Source organism: Acomys minous (assembly GCF_964271855.1).
Source record: "Acomys minous genome assembly, chromosome: 16".
Classification (NCBI taxonomy): domain Eukaryota; kingdom Metazoa; phylum Chordata; class Mammalia; order Rodentia; family Muridae; genus Acomys; species Acomys minous.
Window position 1 is genome coordinate 86113532 of NC_140498.1, and position 19080 is coordinate 86132611.

At 49.2% G+C, this 19080-nt stretch overlaps 1 protein-coding gene across 6 annotated transcripts in view; it reads left to right on the plus strand.

The window, feature by feature from the left end:
• The window catches only part of CAMKK2 (calcium/calmodulin dependent protein kinase kinase 2), a 45304-nt gene that overhangs the window by 2789 nt on the left and 23435 nt on the right, over positions 1-19080 (plus strand). For all 6 annotated transcript variants that reach the window (XM_084762705.1, XM_084762702.1, XM_084762704.1 and 3 more), the window contains exons 2-5: positions 10650-11175; positions 15901-15948; positions 17109-17162; positions 17782-17833. In XM_084762705.1, coding sequence (XP_084618831.1) covers positions 10708-11175; positions 15901-15948; positions 17109-17162; positions 17782-17833 — 622 coding nt within the window. In that variant the 5' untranslated portion in view covers positions 10650-10707. The remainder of the gene's footprint in view (positions 1-10649; positions 11176-15900; positions 15949-17108; positions 17163-17781; positions 17834-19080) is intronic.

Genomic DNA, 19080 nt, shown 5'->3' on the forward strand with positions numbered 1-19080 from the left:
AGGTTGAGGGGTTTAGACATTTCTCATTTAGGCGTGGTGGCGCACACTTTTAATCCCAGCTCTCCGGAGGCAGAGGCAGGTGGATCTACAGAGGGAGTGAGGGCAGCCAAGGCTACAAGAGAAACCCTGTCTTGAAGAAGGAACAAACAAACAAATTGACTCTTGGGCTGGAGATGTGGCTAGTTGATAGGCCTTGCCTGGTGCACCTTGCCAGCAAGCCCTCTGCCCTCCAACCCCATTCCTCAACTCTTAAAAAAAAAAAAAAGATGAGGTGAAGTTCCCCCAGTGTTGTGCATCTGCTCCCGCTCTCTAGTTTCAGAGCATTTTCATCACCTCAAAAGGAAATCTTGTACCTAATAAACAGCCGCTCCCTGTTCCTGTGTCCTTCCCTCCAGCCTCGGACGCCCACACATTTGCTTTCCCTAGGGTTAGCGTGCTGTTTCGCATAGGATGTTTACCGTGAGTTGCATCATCTGTGATAGATGGTCTTTGCGTGTGGCATGGCTTCACTCAGTGTCTTCTGTGCTTCGTCCCTTTTCATGGCTGAATAATATTCCACAGTCTGAGCGGACTACGTTTAGTTTATTGCTCTAGTGACGGACATTTGTGTTGTTTCTGGTATAAGGGGCTTCTCCTTTCCTTTTTCTTGGAGAACAGGGTCTCATTATGTAGCCCAGTCTAGCCTTTGATCTTCCTGTCTCTGCCTCTTGCATGCGGACATTTCCATGCCTAGCTGATTTTCTTCCTTCCTTCTTTATTTCTTTCTTTCTTTCTTTCTTTCTTTCTTTTTCCAATTATAAAACATTTTAAGCACAGAGAAATGCCAAACTTTGGTTTGGTCTTGTTCATTTATAGACTGGCTTGTATTTCAGATGGCAGGAAGGAGGCCCTGGGCGTGACAGGAACTGGACAGGGTGCTGCCCTTTACTCAGCTTGGCTCTGCAGTTTCCAACCCCTTGTTTGGGGCGCGGGGGGGGGGGGAGGCGTGTGGGAACAGAAGCTGTACTCTAGGGAGCTCAGGGGTGCTGTGGGAGTCTCTGAGCTGCTGGGGAGGCCTGTGGAACAGATGAACTGTATTCTAGGATACATCTCCCATTTGGAAAGGGAGAAAAAGAAAAAAACGAGAAGCTTCTGTCGTGCTCCCACATCACGCCCCCCCCCTTCCTCCCTCCCCCGTCCCCATCCCCCACAGCATGCCCCCCCCCCAAAAGCTGCAGAGGGACTATTTTTACATTGCCTCTTTTTATCCCGGTGGCTGTAAATAGTTGAGAGATGGCAGTTACAGAGATAAGTATGCTAATTCAACCTGGGAAGGAGAGGTGGATGGTGCCACAGGAAGTGGGGGTGAGAGGGAAGGCGGGATCTTGCCTGCCCTCTGCCCTGCGAGGTTGTGCTGGAGGCAGAGCTGTGGGAAGAAGGCCAAGGTGGGTGTTGCCCAAGTGCTTCTGTTAGGGAACCCTAAAAGGGGGAGCGAGTGGTTAGGGAGGGGGAGGGCAGGGCAGAGAACACAGTCCCTGTTTCATTTTGTGGCCCAGACTGGTCTGACATTGGAAAGATCATCCTGCCTCTGCCTCCCTAGCACTGGGAACTGTGTGCCGCCATGCCTAGCTCCGTTGTGCTTTTAAACATCGGGAACGGTGCCTTCACAGCGGCTGGCAGAGGGTGCCTTGAGGTTTATCTCAGACCTTGCTCCCATTCTGGGTCCAGGTGTGGGGGAACAGGTGGCCCTGTAGACCTGGTTTTTAGGCTTGTCTCTGCTTATTGCGCTATAAACTTGAGGCTGGAGAGGGAAGGGGTAGATTAAATACTCTGTAGACAAGCAGGGATGAGGGAGAGAGAGGTGGGCAAGACAGGGATGCCCGGGTGTGTGTGTGTGTCTGTCTGTCTGTCTGTCTGTCTGCCCCTCTCCCTCTCTCTCTCTCTCTCTCTCTCTCTCTCTTTCTCTCTCTCATTATGGATTAAAATTCCATTTGTTTCTCTGCCTCTTCCTTTGGGTCAGTGGACGGCTGGGAGGAAGCCAGTTGGAAAAATATAAGGACGGAGTAAGCCTACTTCTCACCTCATCTTCCACCTCCCGAAACACGCACCCTGCACCCCAACTGCTCACCCTTTCTGTATCTTCAAGGCCTTCAAAGCATGACTACAGACAGGGCTGTCCTGTTACCTCAATGATATATGTGACCCTTCAGATCTCAACAGCGGCCAACAATGACTCAGAAACTCGTTGGTCACTCAGAGTCTTGAGCCCTGGGCTGCAAGAGTCTGGACCTCTGGCTGTAGCCCCTGCCCAGCCACAAGGCTGCTGGCCTGACTTGTCTCACCCTGGCTTTTAGTGTCTTCACATTGCGCCCCCCCCTCATTGATTGCCACATTGATTGCTGGAACAGTGGGCAGTGTAAAGCTCTTACAACATGTTCGTTTGCATGTGAAATTATATACACCTTTCTTTTTCTTCTAATTTTGTAACAAATGATGCATTCCATTAAAGCTAGCAGAGAAGACAGAAAGAGTTTAGTTAGCATGGTGAGATTAGAGATTCAAATTTGTCAGGATCAGCCAAGGCTACACAGAGAAGTACTGCCTCCAAAACGAAAAAACAAACAAAATTTCAAATTTGAGGCCAATCATGGTGTAGCATACCTTTAATCCCAGCACTCAGTAGGCAGAGGCAGGTGGATCTCTGAGTTCGAGGCCAGCCTGGTCTACAGAGCAAGTTGGCTACACTGAGAAGCCTAGTTTCAAAAAGACCAAAACAAAAAACAATTAAACAAACAAATAAACAAACAAAAAAGTATTTTATATCTGGTAAAGCCAATCAAGTAGTTTTAATTTTTATTTGTAAATTTATGTGTGTTTGTGTGAATAGTCACCATCTGTATGCCAGTGTCCACAAAGCCAGAAGTGAATGTGAGATCCCTGGAGCTGGAGTTATGGGCAGTTGTGAGCTGCCATGTGGATCCTGGGATCTGAACCCAGGTAGGTCCTCTGCAAGTGCAGCCAGTGCTCTTAACCGCTGAGCCATCTGTCTCTCCAGCCCACAGTCAGGGAGTTTGACCTCATACTTGCGTAAGCCTTTTCTTGGCTTTTACTTACTGTGCATCCACACCTGTGCCCTCCCCAAAGTTCCCTGGCTGTGTAATCGCAGGCAACTAACTCAGACTCTCTTTGCCTCAGTTTCCTCACTAGAGAAGTAGAGAATAATAAGGTTACTATGACAACTAATAAGTTGATGTGGGCTTAGCATGATGCCAAGCAGCCAAGACAGCTAGTCTCAACTGTTGCCACAGCTGCAGGGATTAGAACTGTTGTCACAGCTGTAGGGGTTACACCTGTTGCCACAGCTGTAGCCATTACAACTGATACCCCAGCTGTAGGGATTACACCTGTTGCCACAGCTGTAGCCATTACAACTGTTGCCACAGCTGTAGCCATTACAACTGATACCACAGCTGTAGGGATTACACCTGTTGCCACAGCTGTAGCCATTACATCTGTTGCCACAGCTGTAGCCATTACAACTGATACCACAGCTGTAGGGATTACCACTGCTGCTGCAGCTGTAGCCATTACACCTGTTGCCACGGCTGTAGCCATTACACCTGTTGCTACAGCTGTAGCCATTACAACTGATACCACAGCTGTAGGGATTACCACTGCTGCCGCAGCTGTAGCAATTACACCTGTTGCCACAGGGATGAGCATCCTGAACAGGCAGTATTTCTTCCAGTTAGCCTGCCCGTCAAGTCTTCTCTGTCACTTGTCACTTGTTCGTTCTCTCTAAGATAAACAAACACAACATTGACTTTGTAGGTGTTGCTTTCCAGCTCACCATCAAGATGAAGGCTGCCTGGATTATTCGGGAATTGGCAGCTGTCTACCTGTTTGGCCTGCATGGGAACCCTCAGATGTAAGGAGCTGAGCTTAGTAGAGATCCTTTTTTTGTCTATCAGTTCTTTGTTGCTTGTAGGCGCTATTGGCTCAGGGCGTTGAAAGCATTGGGGTGTATAGACTCCAGGCATGGGTGGATCAGGGTGCCATATCAGTTTTCCATCCCACTGTCTTCACTCCCGGTTGACCTCATTCTAAGGCAGGGTTCTCACAGCACTAACCTCAGCAGAAAGAAGCCACGCCGCTTTTAATGCTTGGGGAAAAAAAATCTTAGAGTAAGACCCATTAGACTGAGTTGGGTCACATACGTTCTCTTGAATCCATCACTTGACCGTAGCAGCTGATGCCCAGTTGGGTGGTTTTGAGTCATGGACCTGAAAGTGGTGATGGGGTGGGTTCCACAGGGACGCCTCCCTCACATAGAGGAAGGATGTGTTCCCAGACGTAGACCAGGCTGCCGTTCTCAGACTAAAGGAATGCAGCCTCTAGGCCAGCTGAAGACAGCTTCCGACCTTCTGCCTGGCCTTGCTTGAGATGTTTGAAATGTACAGCCTCCCGCTTACATCCGTTGAATGCCAGCTGTGTTCCAGACAGTTCTAGGCCTGAGAATTCAGTGGTGAATTCAAAACCTCACTCTCTCCAGTTAGTTAAGTCACGCCACTGTGCTGAGTTTGTGGTACAGTTGGAGCTGCTGCCTTGGGTCTAGACCCTTCATAGAGATTGAGTTCCCAGGAAGGTGGCCCCATGGCCTGTAGGGGCCACTTTGTTAGGATTTTGACCCAGCCTGTACTTTACTTGGGAGACACTTTGTGACCTTTGCAAGGCTGTGTCTATAAGTTTTAGGTTTTCAGTTTCAAGACAGGATTTCTTCTGTGTTGTCTTGGCTGTCCTGAACTCACTCTGTAGACCAGGCTGGCCTCGAACTCACACTGATCCGCCTGCCTCTGCCTCCCAAGCAAAGAGATTAAAGGCGTGCGCCACCACACCACCACTACCACTACCACCACCACCACCATCACCATCACCACCACCACCATCACCACCACCACCACCACCACCACCACCACCACCGGCTAGAGGTGTCTTTCTCAGTTGCTCTTTACCTTGATTGTCTGAGACAAGGTCTCTCACCGGCTCACCAGGTTGCAGTCACACCTGGCCTTTTTATGAGGGCGCTATGGAGGTCTTCATGCTTGCACATTCACTGCAGTCGTTGTACTGAGAGAGCCGTTTCCCTAGTCCCCTTCCTGATTTGGTTGGTTGGCCAGCTGTGGTGACACACTCCTATAATCCTGACGCTCAGGAGGCTGAGGCCAGAGGATCACAGAGGTATCCTGTACCACATAGTGAGGCTCTGTCTCAAACATGTTTTGTTTTGTTTTTTCTTAAAAAGAAAAGGAAAATAGAGCCAGGCATGGTGGCGCACGCCTTTAATCCCAGCACTCGGGAGGCAGAGGCAGACGGATCTCTGTGAGTTCGAGGCCAGCTTGGTCTACAATTCGAGTCCAGGACAGCCAGGGTTACACAGAGAAACCCTGACTTGAAAATAAAAAAAAAAAAAAAGGAAAATATTTCCTAGGGCCCCCCGCCCCACCCCCACCCCCCAATTTCCTTCTTCATTGCCAGTTGTCCCCTTGTGTCTGTCTCCCTGGTTGTGTTATGGCATGGGGGTCTCTGTGTTCCGTGAGCGTGTTGGTCTCTTGCTACAGAAACCACATAGTAGCTCCTCCACAGTCATTTGGAGTTTTCCTTTGACCATTTGGTTCTTTCTTTTTCTTTTCTTTTCTTTTTCTTTTTTTTTTTAAAGACATGCTCTCACTGCATAGCCCAGGCTGGCCTCAAATTCGCTGTGTAGCTGAGGATGACCCTGAGACCTTGAACTTCTGTGCTTCTGCCTCTGCAGTGTTACAGATATGCGCCACTGTGCCTGGTTCATGTTGTGCTGGGGATTGAACCCAGGACTTCCTGCGTGGGCCGTAAGCGCTGTATGGACTGTTTGCTTGTTCAAAGAACAAATGAATGAGTGAATTTCCTCTAGGGCCTCGGGCCTCGGTTTCCACAGGTAAGAGAGTATGTGGCTGTCTTAGTCCTTTCCTGACTCCATGATGTTATTGTTCCTGGTCTTGGCAGGATCCATGGAGCTGATTTGGGCCTTTATTTTTTATTTTTTATTTTTTTCTTGATCCTGGAGTGCCAGGGAAGAGGGCCTCTGAGGACCCTGAAGGACCCCGAGGAAGGTGTCTCTGATTTTTTTTTTTTGAGGCTCACTCACTCACCGACATGTCAGATCACAGCCCGGGTGGTGGCTCGGCTCCGCTCAGCATTTGGCAGGTGGCTGTTGCTGGCTGGAAATGGCCCCCAGGAAATGGAAATGGCCAGGCGTTTCCTGGAGGCCTGTGCCACTTGGCTTCCTGGCAGAGGAAGGAACGTTCCTCTCATCCTGCCTGGGGACCAGCTCCATCTGCTCCAGGAAGGGTCTGGAGGCTCCACTGGGTGCTCTGGGGTGAGGGGGGCCTTCCGGGCGGGGCAGTACTTGTGATTCCTGGGGAAGGCTAGGTCAGGACTGCTGGCATTTTGTCAAACCCAAGCAGCTTTGTGGGAGGATCCTTGTCGATCCTGTGTTCCAGTCCCTGCCCCTCCTTGCAAGAGGGCTCGTCCTGGGGGAATTACACAACCAAGCAGAGTTACTGGGCGCCTGGTGCCTGCTGGGCTTAGAGCAGTTTCAGTACAGTCTTTTAGGTTAAACTGTTGTCTTTATGTTTAATTTTCTGCTAGAGAAAGTGTTCGTAGCATCATTAGATTCCTGCAGGGTCCCTGACCCGTAAACAGTTCAGAGTACTGACTTAGACTGTGAGGAACGGGGCAGACCCTTCCATGGAGCCCTCCTGGTCTTTGTTTATCTTTTCCCTAGACCCAGGCTAGGGCTGCCTGGTCTGAGCGCTTCTATTCCCCTCCTTCCTTCAGACCTTGAAGGCCAAGTCTGCGTCAGAGGCAGTGGCGAGGGAGGCTCGGGCCAGACACCGGCTGGCCAAGGAGACTTGATTAAAAGCAGCTTTGTTGGGGGTGGACGGCTTAGTGTCCTTGGCCTGCAGTAGAGATCGATAAGCAATTGTTTTTCTGTTGGCAAGGAAAAGAAAAAAAAACCTCCATTGACTTTTGCAGGCACTGCCAAGTCTGGTTTTCTTTTCAGGAACACTTGTAGCCCTAACAGAAGTGGCTCTTAGATGAAGGACAGGTCGCCTGCCCTGCGGGTGCCTGTGCCAGGGCTGTGAGATATGTGGAAGAGCAGGTGGACTCAGTAGGATCGTAGTCACTCGGGAACATTCTGGAACACAGCCCCACCGTTGGTAGGCACTGTGTTGAAAGAACAGCTTTTTAGCCCTCAGGTCACTTATTCTAAGTGTATGACTCAGTTGTTCCCCATGACTGTCCCAAAGGTGTCCATCTCACAGCTGAGGAAACAGAGGCAGAGAGAGTGTAAAGCACCTAGACAAAGGGTAAGCTCGAGCCATGCACTCCAGGGACCTCTTGCAAGATGAGGATCGCAAGAAAGATGCTCTGTAAAGTCACAGCAGCCAGGCTGCACCAAGTGTGGACCTTGGGTAGAGTGGTCCATGTGCGGGGAAGCCAAGGCAGGAGATAATGATGCCCCATGATGCTCCCCCCACCCCACCCCCATTGCACTAAGGTGTGGCACATCTAATCCTCTCATGGCTGCTTGCTTACTTTCTTCTGGAGACTCATCTTGGGAGCTGGAAAGACAATGGCTGAGCAATTAAGAGTTCCTTGTACTTTGGCACAGGACCTGAGTTCAAATCCCAGCCCCCAAGTCTGGCGGCTCACAACCACCTGGCTACAGGGGATCTCATGCCTTTTCTGGTCTCCATGACACCTGCACCCCCATGGCATAGACACAGACTTACACATAAGTAAAAATGATATGTTCATGCATTTTATATATATATACATATATGTGTGAAATATATATATATAATACACCAAGTGAAAATGAGTCATTATCACCTTTACCCGCTTCCTCCCCGAGACAGAGTTTCTCCGTGTAGCCTTGGCTGTCCTGGACTCTCTTTGTAGACCAGGCTGGCCTCGAACTCACAGCGATCCACCTGCCTCTGCCTCCCGAGTGCTGGGATTAAAGGCGTGCGCCACCACGCCCGGCTTGTGTGTGTGTTTCTTATCACGTGTTTTCCCTCCCTCAATTCCTCGCAGGTCCTCACCACACCACCTCCCTACTTACCCAACTTTATATTCTTTCTCTCTCTCTCAGAACAAATAAAATCAACCAACCAAGGAACACTCACCCCTCTTTTTTTTTTTTTTTTTTTTTTTAATTATCAATGGTATTCATCTGTGGGCACATGCCAGGGCTTTTCTGACTGAAGGATTCCAATCCCTTTGCTGGCATAGTAGATGTTTTGCAAATATTTCTGACAGGACAGTTTCAAGAGGGCAAGGGGACATTTCTGCGCCACAGCCAGGTCCTCCAGGCAGCCCTGACTTCCTGCCACTTCCTCTCAAGGCCCTCTTCTACCGGCTTGACCCAGGAGGCCATTGCATTCTCTCAGAGCTCTGCCAGTACCTACTGCTTTCCCAGAGCCTTGTTGAGCGCACAGCCGTGGTCACTTTGTGAACGCGCTTACTCAACTCGGCAGTGTCTGTGACATTTGTCCACCAGAATTTGTCAAATACATGAGCCAAAGGTTAATAATCTGGCCCAGAGATGGTGGGAATTGAAAGCCTGAAGGCGTGTGTCAATATCTCCTTTCTCTCTCTTTTTCTCTCTCGAACTGATACAAAAGTTTACATGTGTTTAGTCATGGTGGCACACACCTTTAAGCCCAGCTATAGGGAGACAGAGGTCTGTGGGTCTCTGTGAGTTCGAGGACAGCCAGGCTGTTACACAGAAAAACTCTGTCTAAAAAAACAAACAAACAAACAAACAAAAAACAAAAAAAAAAAACCCCAAGAAAACAAACAAGCAAGTTCACATGACATAAAATTACTTTTTTTTGATGGAGGCACAGTGCTGGGTAGAACCAAAGGCTTCTCAAATCCTAGTTAGGAACTTTGTAGCAAGCTGCAAGCTACACCCCTACCCCTCTAACTAACTGGTTTTGTTTTTTTGTTTTTGTTTTCTTTTCGGTTTGAGACAGGGTGTCACTGTGAACTCAGGAATCCTCCTACTGGAATCCCCGGAGTGCTGGGAACAAAGGTGTGCACTACCACACCTGGCAGATGAACCGTTTTAAAATCAACAGATTGTTGCGCGCGCGCACACACACACACACACGGCTGTGAAATCACCACTTCTGTTTAGTCCCAAGACATTTTCACCAAGAGGAAACCCTGCACGCATTAAGCAGTCATGGTGCTGTCCCCAGAGTGTTCTGCAGTCCCAGGCACCACTAATCCTGTCTCCATAGATTTGCCTAGTATGGAAATTTCATTTCCATGGAATTATGCAGTGCAGGGCCTCTTGGGGCTGGCCTTGTACTTGGCTTGACGCTTTCATCTGTGTTGTAGCCTCTGTTGATGCTTCTGGCCCTTTGATGCTTCTCTGTTCATCTGCTGACCTCCTCCTCCTCCTCTCAGCTGTCTTAGGGTCCACCGCATGGAAAGTCTTTAACTTTTTGGGGAACTGCCCACAGGGCAGCCATCTTGGTTTCTTAGGTAGTGCTGGGCATTTGAACTCAGGCTCTCCTGCTTGTAAGACACTCACTCTCCCCCCCCCCCCCAAGACAGGGTTTCTCTGTGTAGCCTTGGCTGTCCTGAACGCACTTTGTAGACCAGGCTGGCCTTGAACTCACAGTGATCCACGCATCTCTGCCTCCTGAGTGCTGGGATTACAGGTGTGTGTCACCCGGTGCCAGTGTTTTCTTTTTTCAGAGATGGACCTGTGCAGTCTAGGCAACCCTTGAACTCCTGTTTCCCACCTTCTGAGAGCTGGGATTATAGGCATATAGGCATGCATCACTACAAAATTTTTGTTTATTTGTTTTGAGACAGAGTCTTCACTTGGGAAGCAGAGGCAGGTGGATCTCTATGAGTTTGAGGCCAGCTTGGTCTACAAAGAGAGTTCAGGACAGCCAGGGCTACACACAGAGAAACCCTGTCTTTTTTTTTTTTTTTTTTTTTGGTTTTTTTTTTTTTTGTTGTTGTTGGTTTTTTTGTTTGTTTGTTTGTTTTTTTTTTTTTTTTTTTTTTTTTTTTTAAGACAGGGTTTCTCTGGTGTACCCTTGGCTGTCCTGGACCCGCTTTGTAGACCAGGCTGGCAACCCTGTCTTGAAAAAAGAACAAAACAAAAAACAGAGAGAGAGAGAGAGTGTCTTGTTCTGTAGCTCAGGTTAGTCTGAAGTTTACTATGTAGTGTACGCTGGCTTTTAATTCCTGGTGATTTCTGCTTTAACCTTCCCAAGTGCTACACCACCATACCAGGCTGCAAGATGGATTTTGGGGTTTTTTTTTTGTTTCTTTTGTTTTGTTTTTTGGTTTTTTTGAGACAGGTTTTTCTCTGTGTAGCCTTGACTGGCCTGGACTCGATGTGTAGACCAGGCTGGCCTCAAACTCACAGCGATCCACCTGCCTCTGCCTCCCGAGTGCTGGGATTAAAGGCGTGCGCCAACACACCCGGCCTGCAAGATGGTTTTAAGGATGCTAAACGTGCACAAGTCAGACACTAGCCTGGCCCAGAAGTGACTCTGCTCTCTCCTTGCCTGGCTGACCTTTGCCCTCTCTTTCTACAGGCAGTTCTGCTGCCGATGGAAGTGCTCCGGCCTGGCTGATGAAGCTGGTACGCACACCATGTCATCATGTGTCTCTAGCCAGCCCACCAGCAACCGGCCGGCAACCCAGGATGATCTGGGAAGTGGGGGTGGCAGCCAGGAAGGCCAGAAGCCCTGTGAGGCACTGCGGGGGCTCTCATCCTTAAGCATCCGCTTGGGCATGGAATCCTTCATCGTGGTCACCGAGTGTGAGCCAGGCCGGGGCGTGGACCTCAGCCTGGCCCGGGACCAGCCTCTGGAGGCTGATGGCCAGGAACTCCCCCTTGATGCCTCCGAACCTGAGTCACGGCCCCAGCTTCCTGGCGGAAAGATGTCCCTGCAGGAGCGGCCTCAGGGTGGACCAGCATCCAGCAGCGGCCTGGACATGAATGGACGCTGCATCTGCCCGTCCCTGCCCTACTCACCGTCCAGCTCTCCCCAGTCCTCGCCCCGGATGCCCCGGCGGCCCACGGTGGAGTCACACCACGTCTCCATCACAGGTTTGCAGGTTCGTGCGCTGAGTGGGCCGTCATGGCTGTAGGTGGGGGCGGGAGGCTGAGATGAAGGACAGTGGAGGCTACAGACTGAGGCGAAGTCTCAAACAAAACAAACATCCTTTCCCATTTTGTCTGCACAAACATCCAATTTTCTTTATGACTCCTCCTGGGAAAGTAGTCACCCCCTCAGTCAAGACGGAGGGTTCCTTCCTCTTTCAGGCCGGGCAATCAACCCTCCTTCACGCTCCTTTCTGAACTGAGTTTGCTTCAGTTCTTTTAGATAGGATCTCACCGTGGAACCCAGGCTGGCTTTGAGCTGTCCACGCCCCTCTCTCCCTCAGCCTCCTGAACGCTGAGGTCGCAGGTGTGCACCGCCACTCCTGGCATTCTGAGCTGCCTTTTATAGTGTTTTAGATCAGCTTGCAAGTTCTGGGATTTTATGTAAGCAGGTTCATTGCCTGTGCGCTCGTTTTTTTAGCTCAGTGTCTTCTCCAGCTTAATAGTTTTGAGATTTATTTGTGTCACTGGATAGATACACTCTTGGCCCTGAGAGCTACAGATCCAGTCAACCTTGAACATATTCAGAAGGGGAAAAAAAAATGCCTCTGTATGAGCCTGTGCAGGCTGTTTTTTTCTTGTCATTAAATGATAATTTAAGTAGTTACTGCCTCTAGGCTCTAGAGTAGAATGCTTTCTGTAACTGTGACATTGTATTAAATGTAGAAGTAGCTGGAAACGATTTAAAGTGTGTGTGTGAGGGGAGCGGGAGAGGGGCTCAGTGGGGAAGCGATGGCTGCTCCTGCACAGGACCTGAGTTCTAGTCCCGGCACCGACGTGGAGGCCTACAACCACCTTTAACTCCAACTCCAGAGGATCTGGTGCCATTTCTGACCTGTGGGGACATCTTCCACAGACACACACACACACACACACACACACACACACACACACACACACAAAATAACATAGTTAAGAAATGGGGAAGAGAACTGGGAATGATGGGGCGCACCTGTAATTCCAGAACTGAGGAGGCAGAGACAGGAGGATCATTGCAAGTTCAAGGCCAGCTTGGTCTATATAGTGAGCTCCAGGCCAAAAGGGCTGTCTCAAGCTCTTAGTGCCAAAGTGTTGGTGAGAGAGACTATATAAAGGCTATGTTCTGAGCTCTAACAGTGCTGCGCCATTTTTCTCTAAGGGGCTTGAGCTCTTGATGCTTGTTGCAAGCAATCCCCGCAGACAGACACTAAGGGTCATGCATATTATAGCTGATTTATTTTACTTATTATTTAATTTTTGTTTTTGTTTTTGTTTTTTGTTTTTGTTTTTCCGAGACAGGGTTTCTCTGTGTAGCCTTGGCTGTCCTGGACTCCTTTTGTAGACCAGCCTGGCCTCGAACTCATAGAGATCCGGCTGTCTCTGCCTCCCAAGTGCTGGGATTAAAGGCGCGCGCCACCACCGCCCGGCGTCGGTTCCTTTTTATACTGAATCGTTTTCATTTCTCTTGGGTAATCCTAGAAGCAGAACGGTGGGTCCTATGGAATGTATATGTTAAGAAACAGCTGGTGGGCTGTATGTAGCACAGGCACAGCCCAGTTGGTATGGTGCTTGCTTAGCACGCACAGAGCTCGCAGTTCAACCCCTAGCAACCTCACGGTGATGCACTCCTGAAACCCCAGCAGATGAGGCCAGAGGGCCAGCAGTTCAAGCTCACCCTCAGCTAAGTAGCAGGCTTTTCTAACAGGGTACTTTTTATTTATTCTTTGACAGTTTCATACACGTCAGTGTTGTGTTTTAATCATATCTGCCTCAACTCCTGTCCTCTCCCGCTCCTTCCTTACATTCTAGCTCCTTCCCCCATCCCTTCATGCCCCCCCCTCTCTGGGGGAGGTAACCATTAAGTCCAGTTAGTACCACCTTTTGGAATATTGACTGACCTTGTTGGATTGATTGATCTTGCATGAGTACAGTGGCCCTATCATGTCCTAGAGACAGCATCTTAAGTCCTCCTCCTTCCCTCTGGCTCTTACACTGTTTTCTGTCCCCTTTTGAGATATTCTCTGAGCCTTGGTGGCGAGGGGGGATCCAGGTTCTACTTAGGGCTGAATCCTCAACAGTCCCTTATTGGCAGGACTCAGACCAGTATGAGCCTCTGTATGAACTGCTGCCCACTGCAGAGAGAAGCTTCTCTGGCCAAGGCCGAGAACAGCTCTAATCTATGGGAATAAGCCGCTAGAACGTAGTTTAACAACGTGTCACTCAGCAACGCAGCAGTAGTGGGTTCCCACAGCTGTGAGCTATCAGCTAGCTCTACAATGCCACATGTAAATTCCCTCTTGTGGAGCAGGCCTCAAATCCAGTCAGAAAGCATGGGTTTCCCTCGTAGAGTTTGTGCCACTGTTGTATAATGGGCATATGTTGGCCAACAGGTCAGTATTACAGCATGCAGGGTTTGCTTCTGGGTGATACCATTGATGACGTTTCTCCCCCTGCATGGCACCTTCAGGCAATCTGAGGATTAGCCAGCAGAGAGGAAGTTAGAGCTTGGTTTCTCGATGTTTTTAGCCAAGGTGTGTTGTATCTTTCAGTAGTTTTATTGTTGGCTCATAGTGGGCAACCAAGAGCAGCGGAAATAGCCTATGTTGTCTTGGGGGCCTCTGGGCCATCTCTGACATGTAATTTGTAGGGAGGCAGTACTAAGATTTCCGTTCAGTAGCCCCTGATATTTGGGCTAAGTATTGTCCACTGTGCAAGGCTACTTGTACTTTTTTATTTTTTTATTTTTTTGAGACAGGGTCTATGTATCTGTGTAGCCTGGCTGTCATGGAAGTCACTATGTAGACCAGGCTGGCCTTGAACTTATAGAGATCTACCTGTCTCTGCTTCCCAAGTGCTAGGATCAAAGGTGTGCGCCACCATGCCCAGTAACTCTTCATCCTTATTGACCATTTATCCATGTTCTTTAAAGAAACTTCTGTTCAGATCTGTTGCTTACTTTTAACAATATTTTATATTTTGAATTTATATCATTTCCCCTTCCCTCTCCTCCCTGTTACCCTTTCCATGCACCACCCCCACTCACCTTGCTCTCCTTACAACTTTTTTTTTTAATTAATTTATTCTTGTTACATATCAATGGTTATCCCATCCCTTTTATCCTCCCATTCTTCCCTCCCTCCCATTTTCCCCTTATTCCCCTCCCCTATGACTGTTCCTGAGGGGGATTACCTCCTCCTGTATATGCTCATTCCTTCCAACTCTTGACCTGCCTTTCTTTCCTCCTTCCTTCCTTCCTTCCTTCCTTCCTTCCTTCCTTCCTTCCTTTTCTTTCTTCGTTTTTTGAGACAGGGTTTTCTTGTATAGCTTTGGCTGTCCTGGAACAACTCGCTCTGTAGACCAGGCTGCTGTGTCTCCCCTGTGCTGGGATAAAAGGCGTGTATCACCTGGCTCATGGCCTCTTTTTCTTTAGTTGTTTTTACGTGTATACATATTCCTAAATAGATAAATACAACCTGCTCAGTCTCTATAATTTTACCTTGCCCATTGCCCATTTTTTTTCCATTGTCCATTTTTTATTTGGGCTGTTGGACTTATTACTGAGTTAGCGTATTGTGGATCCCAGTCCTTGGTCCTGTGTGCGTGTATGTGTGTGTGAGTGTGTGTGTGCGTGTGTGTGAGTGTGTGTGTGCGTGTGTGAGTGTGTGTGTGTGTGTGTGTGTGTGTGTGTGTGTGTGTGTTTGGTGTAAATTGTTTGCTTCAGCTCAGGCAAACTTTTTTTTCTTTGGTGACAGGGTCTCATATAGCCTAGGCTCACCTGGTAGCAGAGGCTGATTTTGTTTTTGTTTTTGTTTTTTGAGACAGGGTTTCTCTGTGCAGCCTTGACTGTCCTGCACTTGCTTTGTAGACCAGGCTGGCCTTGAACTCACAGCAATCCATGTGCCTCTGTCTCCCGAGTGCTGGGCTTAAAGGCGTGTGCCACAACTGCCCAGCTCAGAGGATGACTTTAAACTCCACCTCCTCAGTGCAGGCAAACTATTTTTGAATGCTATCTCTCTTTCTCTTTTTCTCTGACACAGGGCTTCAGCCATGTAGTCCAGGACGGGCTGAGGGTGCAGCTTAGTGGTAGAATGTTTGTTTAGTGTCTTCAAGGCCCTGAGTTTGATCCCTAGTACCCCCATAATAATAAAATAAATATGTATACTCTTTGTGTGTTGTTGCGTGTATATGTGTTCATATGTGCAGTGGTGTGAGTGCATGTGGAGAGCAGAGATCAGCTTGCCATGAAGTTATAGATGAGAGCTGTCTTGTTTTCATAAAAACAATCTCTCACTGAGACCTAGATTTTGTTGATTAGATTGGCTGTCCAGTGAGGCCCAGGGATCTTCTGTCTCCACCTCCCCAGTGCCAGGACTATAGGTGTGCACCACTATACCTGCCTTTCCATGTAGGTTCTCACGCTGTGTGGCAGACACTCCACTCCCTGAGCCATCTTCCTGTCCCAATATGGACTCTTTGGGGGAGGGGCGGGGAAGTGGAGATGTTCCTTCAATAGGCATTGTTGTTTTGGTAAACCGTCTTATGTATCTCAGGTCACTGTCAAGCTTTCAAAGTAGCTAGTGTTGTCCTTGAAGTCTGGCTTCTCCTGCCTCGGCCTCCCTTCTGCCCTCGTTGCATGTATGCACTCAGTGTGTGACATATGTGTCTATTGCTCCAGTGAGATTATCTCCTCTGCTTTCCAGGACTGTGTGCAGCTGAATCAGTATACGCTGAAGGATGAAATTGGAAAGGTAAATGTCCCAGGAACAGGGCTGCCTTTGTACCTTGACCAGGGACGTCCATGACACTCCGGAGGGAACCAGTAGTGCTGGGGAGAGGAGGGACCCTTGGAGGCAAGGCTGCTGGGCTGAAAGGGTTTTGTCATCAACAGTTGTGTGTGGGGAGGCTAACGGCTGATGTAGAGTGTCTTTCCTCAGCGCCTCTCCACTGTCTCTCTCTGAGGCTGAAGCTCACAGATTTTGCAAGCCCAGCTGGCCTGCAAGCCCCAGCTATTCCGTTATTGCTCGCCGCCACCCAGCATTGAAATTGTAGGTGTGTGCCACCACACCCAGCTTTTTATGTCAGCGTTAGGGATTTGAACTCATATCTTCGTGCTTGTATAGCCAGCATTTTACCTAGTGTGCCATCTCACCAACCCTTCTTTTAAAAAATACCTTCTGAGACAGGGCCTCACTCTGTAGTCCTGGCTAGTCTCTGGGTAGACCAGGATAGCCTCAGACTCACAGAGATCCACCTGCCTCCACCTTCCAAGAGCTGGCACTAAAATGTACGCCCCCACGACTAACCTCTCTCATTTGTTTGTTTTAAATATAATGTTAAAATTAGATGCATTTCTGCAGTTCAGAAAACCTTCAGCGAAATCGCGCATTGCCATAGCCCCCGTCACAGTAATGGTGGTCCCCTTACCCCTTCTGGGTTTTTGGGTTTGTTTTTGTTAGTTGTTATTGCAGGGGCAGAAACCTCAAATGCTAACTGAAGATAAGTTAGTGACATCACTGGCCAAAGTATGCTAAGTGTAAGGCCATGGGGAGCGGTGAGGACTGAAGCTAACTGTTAAGCTCTGGGGTGAGGCTCCATGAGTTAAGCAGCCTGGGTACAACCGGGCAGCATGATGAGGTCTGTGATAAGCTGTTTTGGTGGAAATAAAGTCTATTTTTGGCCATACTTCCCAGGTTTCTCAAGCTTTGGTTTTTTTTTTTTTTTTTTTCTTAATGTTAGTTCTTTCCACTTAAATGTTAGCAGCTAATTTAGACCACAGAAACATTAAGTTCACCAGAATGCAGTCTCAGGTATGTTTTCCCAGTGAGCTGCAGACCGTAGGTTGTCAGGGCCCTCATCTCACAGAGCGTGGCTTCTGGCTAGTGCATCACCGGCATCTTCCTCTGTCCAGGGCTCCTATGGTGTGGTCAAGCTGGCCTACAATGAGAATGACAATACTTACTACGTGAGTACCCCCCACCCCCACCTACCCCCCGGAAAGCCTCTCCTAGTAGTCAGCTCCCTCCGAGCACGGTGTGGGCACCTGCTCCCCCGTCCTGCTCTTGGGTCATTTAGAAGAAAGAAGCAGTGCCCACCGTTTTACAGATGGCTCCGAGCTGGCCTCGCTGCCCCTTCCATAGCCCCCAAACAGGGCGAGGGATGGACATACTGCCCCGGGGCTGAGGCCTTGGTGTCAGTCCCTTGTGAGTTCAAACCCTGCCTCTGACATGTGTGAGCAGCATGACTTTGGGCAAGCATCCGTCACATCCTTCGTGGCCCATTGCTCTGGCTCGCTTGTCTGACCGAGTGGTGGGAGCCATGAGCTTAGGGGTCCCCAGCTGGGTCTGCTAACCAGGAACCTCCTCGGAAGTAGTTCCAGGTTGGCCCTGGCCCGACTCCAGGAGTCGTCTTCACACAAGCGGGCACCAGCTTGCTCCTGCTGGGGACGAGGCTCTCGCTGCTTCGGCCCGATGCACCAAGGGCCCGGGAGCGCAGTAGGAAGCTGGGAGGAGAGGGAGCTACTCACGTCCTTCCCTTCCGCCTCTAACTGGACTCAGCGCTGGTGGGGGTCTGTTCTTCCGCAGGCAATGAAAGTGCTGTCCAAGAAGAAGCTGATCCGGCAGGCCGGCTTTCCACGTGAGTGTTATGGGCCGTTGTTCTGAAGTGTGGGTCCCGAGGCAAGGTCGGACAGAGCCAGGTCAATGCGATATCCAGCAAGGACACTCTGGGAGGACACCACATTCCACACAGGGGGTCCCCCTGAGTGTAGTCCTGAGCTGCTTGATGTGGGCCCTAATTCATTTGAGAGTTTAGAAGCTGAATTCAAGGGCTGGAGAGACGGCTCCTCAGAAAAGGCGCCCGACGCCAAGCCCCATGACATGAGTTTGATTCCCAGAGCCTACGGCGTAGGAAAGCACCGACTCCTACAAGTTGTCCTCTGGTGTATACATGCCAGAATAAACAAATAAGTAATTAAAAAGGCAAACACAGAGTTACCGTATGTCTTTATTTCTTTTCCTGGTGTCCTAATTAAAGACTGACAGAACCAACTGAAGGATGGAATGGTTTGCTTTGACTCTCTGGGGCTTCAGAGAGGCAGGAGCCTGAGGCAGCGAGTTACACTGTGTCCGCAGTCAAGAACAGAGAGGAGTGAGAGCCAGTGCTCAGCCCTGTCCTCGGCTTATATCCTGCAGGGTCCCCAGGCAGGGAATGGCACCACCCGAGCTGGGCAAATCTTCCAGTCTCTTTCTAGTTAACATTATCAGTCATCATAGCTTAGGACCCAGCAGCTCCTCTCTAGTAGTATCCAAGAGCATGAAAAACACACAGAGCTTGCTAGCGCACGTGTTAGCAGCACCATTCACAAATCTGTTGAGCAAAGACAACCCTAGTGGCCCTGAACACATGAGTAAGATGGGTGTGCGTAGGGTAGGGTAGTATGCAGCCGTCAGTAGCCATTTTGCTGTTACGTGGGTAAAAGCACGCTAAGTAAAGGAGACCAGACATAAAGTCACTCACTATAAATATTACCATTTATATAAAGTACTGAGAATGGGCAGATCCATGGGGAAGAAGGCAGAGCAGCAGGAGCAAGAATCAGGCTTTCAGGAAGAGCAACAAAAATGTTGTGCGTTTATCTACAAATCAACCGCCTAGGCACACGCCTGTAGCCCTGGCACTCAGAGAGTGGAAGGAGGAGGAGGAGGATCGGGAACTCAAGGCGAGCCACACACACAGGAGACACTCTTGCATAAAACTGCACACATAAAAAGGAAGAATAAACAAACAACAGAAACCCATTAAGCTATTAAAACACATTTAAATATTGAGCTTTTTTTCCCCCCTGTTTTTTGAGATAGGCTTTCTCTATGTAGCCTTGGCTG